Source organism: Gallinula chloropus, assembly GCF_964237585.1.
Source record: "Gallinula chloropus genome assembly, chromosome: 28".
Classification (NCBI taxonomy): Eukaryota; Metazoa; Chordata; class Aves; order Gruiformes; family Rallidae; genus Gallinula; species Gallinula chloropus.
This window is the reverse complement of record NC_140113.1, coordinates 4,839,530-4,845,529: the sequence shown is the minus strand read 5'-3', so window position 1 is coordinate 4,845,529 and position 6,000 is coordinate 4,839,530. Positions and strand designations below refer to the sequence as shown.

The 6,000-nt window shown below is 51.6% G+C and overlaps 1 protein-coding gene across 1 annotated transcript; it reads right to left on the bottom strand.

Annotated features, from left to right (window-relative positions):
• Positions 1–3,676: 3,676 nt before the first annotated feature.
• Positions 3,677–3,940, bottom strand: TINCR (TINCR ubiquitin domain containing; the record flags this gene model as incomplete). Its single annotated transcript, XM_084276297.1, has 1 exon — positions 3,677–3,940. The coding sequence occupies one exon, from the start codon at positions 3,938–3,940 to the stop codon at positions 3,677–3,679; it is 264 nt and encodes an 87-aa protein (XP_084132423.1).
• Positions 3,941–6,000: the final 2,060 nt, after the last annotated feature.

Genomic DNA, 6,000 nt, shown 5'->3' with positions numbered 1-6,000 from the left:
TGCAATGCTCCAGCATCCAAACAGGGAGCAGTCATGGTATGGATTGAGTTGTTAGTACAGACCTTACCTGACTGAAGGGCTACTAGAGGGGATTGTGCAAGAAAGGGGCCTGAAACCCAATGACTCTGTCAGTGTGGTTGTTCTTACACCATGTCCAGATGCAGCTGTGCAGCCTTAGGAACCCCCTGTGACAGGCACTCTAGGAATTGCTCTACATCACCCGTTTCCACCCTCTATTGAAACAGCTTGTGGGTTAAGTGGAGGATTCACCAGTTCAGCAGAGAGCAGCCCTCCACCTGACATCAATTCCCAACAAGGAGGGGGGATGCCACACGCCCCCGTCCAGCGCTGCTGGTGCTCTGCAGCTCACAGAGAACACCCAGGTGGCTCTCTGGGACAGACAAAATTTGGGGAGAGGTGCCAGTTTCAGGAACTCCCACATCACCACCAGACCAGCCCAGCAGCTGCCTGGCTCTGGAGGCGGTGCTGGGGCCCAGAGCCAGCCAAACAGGTTCTGCCGTGGCGTGGTCCGCAGCGCCAGGCCTGATCTGGCCTGGGGGATTTGGGACAGCCTGCTGCCTGCCTTGTGGCTGCTCCTGCATCTGTGCTGCTTGGTTGCTCTTTTCATGTCGAGACTTGCTGGTGGTCTCCTTGTGTTGGGTACTGCTGGCCTGAGCACCACAGGCTGTCCCGGGGCCACCGAGCTGGGGGCTGGGAGGGTTCTCTCTGCTTGTTTGTTCACATTTCAGGCCTTGCTTTGCTTGTTCTACCCACTTGCAAACCCTGTCATTGTAATGTGTAGCTCTCTAGGGCAGAAACTGGTTTTCAGCGTGTTCTTTGCTCAGCTTCTCCTGCTACAAGATTACAGTCCCCATCAGTGCAGCAGTGAGGTGATTAACAAGCTCTGCACAGGGGGAATTGCATCCTCAGTGGATGTGATATTCCCAGTTCTGGGCTGCCCCTGTGTGTGCCCAGGGTGAGAGGTCATGTTGAGTGAACTCCAGAATGGCTTGCTCGAACTTTTGATCACTGAGGTCCAAATAAATTTCCAGCCTCAGCTGGTACACTGATCCCTCTCCTGCCAAGCTGCAGCCTTAAGTGCATTTTTATGACTAAGTTATAAACCCCAGAAAACATGAGCAAGAAGTGGAAATGCTGACTTGGCCTTTGCTAAATGCCAATTATCTACAAAGGCATTAAGGGGGGGGAGGGATGAAAAATAGGGTCATTTTCATGTTTTCTCTGGTTCACAGTAAACTGTCCCATGAGCCCCTTGTAGGAACACAGAGCATACAGAGTGACCATTAATATTTATAGGCACGACACTGAGCTGCAGACCTTGGCAATGGGAGCAGCTCCACTTCTGGAATTAATATAGCTCTGCTTGGCTGGCACCTCAGTACAAAAGATTAGGAGACACCAAGATTTTCAGGGAGAGCTTAAGAAGCAGATGCTGACCTTTGATGGAGAGGGTCCATACTTCACTGAATTGGTGAAGTACTAAAACCAACTCTTAAATCCTCAGGGCTGCTGGCCAAACCCAACACCACGTTCTCTGTTCCTCTCTGCTCCTGTGCCTCTGAGACAGTCCCAACGCTGTGCAGGCTTTTTCTCCTGTTCCCCAAGGCTGTGTGCTGCTACCCAGCTGATGCAGACCAGCATGGCTCCACAGCCACTACTGGAGCAACAGGGATTCATAATACCTGAAGATCTGACCAAATAGGCTCATCATGGTGCTGTAACCTCAGTCACAAGGTAGTGTCTGCTCCTCCTGCTCTGTATTTCTGAACTCCTGGTTTAAGTGATAGAGTGAGCCCTCTAAAAACCAGTCTCCTCTCTGCATGCTGGGGACCTGGCAAGGTGCTGAGTCACAGAGGTGGTGCTCAGCCCAGGACTCTGTCCCCAGCAGGGTGATGACTGCCAGACCACAGAGGAACAGGTCTGAGAAATACAATAGCTCTGTCACCCCCGTGAGCCTGCAGAGAGATGTAACCCCAGTACCTGGGCACTGACCACTTGTGCCATGAAAAACACTGAGGCTGTCACAACCCAACAACCCTTCATCTCCAAGAACTCAGGGAGAGACTGTCCAACCCCTACAAAGCCCCCAGCTATGGGAAAAGGCAGAAGAGACTGGACAGAGGTGCTTATTTAAGAGCCAGGTATGTTTTGATGAAATTCAAGGAGAAAAATATTAAAAACCTTGCTCCTTTTTTCCTGCACTCCCAAAAATTGAGCTGGAGCTTTCAGCACAAGGCTCTACATGTTCAAAAACAGGTAGTGACTTCAGGGAGACACCCTGAACTCTGCACACTAGGTGAGTTTTGCACTGATGGGGCCATGCCCTGGTCCTGCAGCATGTGGGAAGGTGGTGGTACAGAAATGGGGCACCTGTCAAAAGAGCATCAGTATGGGCACTCCATTGACTGAGCCCCCTGGAATCCTCCTTTACTCTTGAAAATTCAGGCTGTACAATTTAGGAAAATAAACACTGGGAACAACAACAAATAGAAATGCTCTTGCCATTAAAAACAAGGTGAAAAGGAGGAGCTGAGCCAAGTTAATCAGAGAGCTGAAATGAGATGTTGGAGGAAAGGGGCCGTGGGTGACTTGGGGTTTGCAGTTAGCTGAGCGATGTGAAATCTCTTGTGTCTGGCTGAGCTCTGAAAGGAAATGCTTTATTAAATCTTCTTTGTGTGAGATTTCAAGCTGCCTCTGGACTGGAAAATAGGACCATTCCAGTATGTGGCATGTAATCAGGAACTGAAGTCTTTAGTGCAGGTTTTTTTTTGCAGAGGAAACTCTGATCAGCATAGACACGTAACTCAGAGGGCTCAGGATTTAGAAAGCTGGATTAGACACAATACACCTGTGCTCTGCTCTGCACCTCTTCTGCCCAGTACCCCCAAAGGCTTCACAGAGTTAATCGTGCTGGCAGCAACGACCAGGCATTCGGACAGGCAGCGCAGGGGGGCATCAATTCACCCCACCAAATCTGAGCTCCCCCATGGGCCAGGGGGTCTCAGGACCATTATCTCTGCTCTCATTCCCACTGGAACACAATGCCTGCCCTGACTGATGTCCCCTGGACCGGCTGGCTGGGAAGTCTCTGCTCTCCCCGTACTCTCTGCCGCAATCTGGCCGCACTTTGGGAAGCTGCAGCTTCCTGCCGCCTCTGTCCAGCACGCTCTGTGCTCTGCTGTAAGCTGGCAGCTCACAGCTCTTCCCCATCAAAGCAGGACTGAACCACCCCCAAATACTTCCAGAGAGTATCTACTCGAAAGAAACGGTGAGAGCCAGGCAGGACAAGAAAGAATGAGGCCAAGGGAGAGGCTCCCAGAGCACCCCCCTCATCACACCCTCGCCCTTGCCCCCTTCTTGCACATCTTCTCTCTCCCTCTGTGCTTGGCCACATAGTCAGGAAAGTGAGACCTGGTCAGAGGCAGGGCAGAGAGCATCACCCAGGTTCCCTCCTCCTCTTAACCCCTTTCTTTCACACCACAGCATGTCTGGAGCTGAAGAGCTGAATCTCAGTCTGCCTGCTCTAAACGGCAGGGTTTGAGTTCCTGATCTGCCTTCTGCAAACCCCAGAGGGAAGGTGTCCCAAAGGGCTGTGGTACGCAGACCGTTCCCCTTCCTTTGCACCACCCCCACAGCAGACAAGCTCTTTCCTTGCCTACCTTTTATTGCTGACAAGAAGCAGGACAGAGCCGTTCTGGATGTTGGCTTCTTTGAGAGTCTCGTGCTCCTCCAGCTGCCTGGAGTTGTAATAAAATGTCTTCTTCCAGGACGTGACGCCCTCCCGGACTAAGTGAGCCCGCAGGTCCATCACCGTGTCTCTGGGCCTGACTGTCAGGGGCATCATCAGGTCCTCGTCAGCCAGATGCACCTTGATGTGGTACCTCTTCCAGCGAGAAAGGCTCCTTCGCAGCGTGTCCATCCCTCACAGCTCGTGGCAGGGAGGAACATCCAGCTGGGAGGCCGTGAAGCAGGGATGTGGCTCTGAAGAGGCTGTCTGCCTGAACACCTTAAAACGTCCTGCCAAACCTGTTCCTCCCAGTTGCCCTGCTGCGTGCTTCACATTCCAGGGAAGAGCTCACCTGGCTCTGAGAGCCTGCTGGAAACGTCCCCATGAATCATTTCCACACACCCCTGAATCCCGTGGTAATTACAACGTCCTCACAAAGTGCTCTTCATTCCAGTGGCTCTCAGAGGACTTTAAAGCTGGATCTCCACAGCCATTAGAAACATGGGTGCATGTGAGAAATGAATGGGTTTAGCAACCTCCTGTCTGCTGCTCTACAAGCTGCCAGCTGTGGGGTAGATCAGTTCAACAAAGTAGGAACCTCACAGCTATTTAACATGGCCATTTTAATGAAGAAAAGTACTCTGCAGAGTGACTCTCCTCATGGGGGGAGAGCCCGAGCACCCTGAGGAAGTCACAGAGCCTGGCTGGTGTGGACACCCCTCATTAGTGCAGTTTCCCCTGGGAGAGCTGTATAGTTATTGCAGGCAAACAGGCTGGGACCCCCCCAGAAAAGGGGTAGGACTCACCCACTGCTTGTTATACCATCAGCTATCTGATACTGACTCACACGTGCTCCTCACTCTTCATCATCTTGATTTCCTTTCAGATCCCAACCTAATTGAAGGGCTGGTCGTATCCTGCAGGAACACGTGAGCAGAGGCAGCACCACGGGGCTGCAGGCACCACACAAACAGGCAGCAACAGCGGCCTCAGGATGCCCAGAGGAAGGAGCAACCCTTTGGTAAACACAGGGGAAGGGAAGGGAAGGATGGGGTGCCAGCTGAGGGAGCCAGCTGTAATTGAATGATCCTGCAAGGCACACTCTGGCAGTCACAAGATGATTCTTTAGAGCAAACATCATCAAGATAAGGAAGTCTCTTTTTCTTTCTTTCCCCTTTTTTTTCTTTCTCTCAGAAGGACCAAGGCACTCTCTTATCTTGTAGGTAATTTCCTGGAGCCCATATTATGGGAATTAATTCCCTTGTCCATTCTTCTCAACACAGACCAGTATTTTCAGACCAAAGCACTGCAAGATAGCTGACTTCAGAGTCTGCTCTTTGCTAAAGAGGGGCTGCTCTTCCCTCTTAGATAACAAAACCAGCTGACAGATTTTCAGATATGGCAGCAGTCAGCTCCCATTGAGAACAAGAGAGGTGTCCCCTCTCCCACTGAGAAACCAGGAGGCTTCCACCCTGTCTTCACACCTCCCTTCTTTTCCTTCCCCAGCACACTGCCTCTGCCAAGAGCAGCAGCAAATATCCCCAGTTACACTACAGGCAGCGGAGATTTCCCTGTGCACTTGAGAAGAACCCAAGCTTCTGCTAGCAAAGTTTTCTTTCCTGATGCCATCACCATGAAGGTATGATTGTTTTGGTGGGGACTGGGATTCTTGGGCCCTCACTCTGCCACTGAGTTGCTGCAAAGGTTTGACATGAGTCATGCCATGCCTTCGTTTTTCTGTTTGCTCACCACTGCTGTATGGTGTAACACGTGTCCAGTGAACACCTTGTGGGGAACAGGAACAGCTTCTAGCACAGTCATGGTCTGGAAGCATTATAAAATGCCTGTGTCTACAGATATGTCTTCTACCTTCTTGAAGACAGGATGCCAGGACCCTATTAGAGAAGGAGAAACTGAGGCACAAATTGGTGCAGAGATCTTAAGGAAAAAAATGGCAAAGGCTGGGCTCTGGTCGCCCTGTGCAGGGATCTCAGCAAGAGGGATCCTTTTCAGAGTCCTACAGAAACTCTCAAGCTTGGGGCCTGGTGTATCCTTCTCCATTGGGGTGACATTCACTTGGGGGAGCCAAAATTCATCCCTGGTGTAACCCCAGAGCCTCAGGGGTAAAGCAGAGGTCTGATCCAACTCCCACGGCCATCCAAGGGCAGGCTCTCATTGACGGCAGCCAGGACTGGATCAGGCCCCAGACACACCAAGGTCTGATGGCTCTGGCCAACAGAATTTGCCCAGCC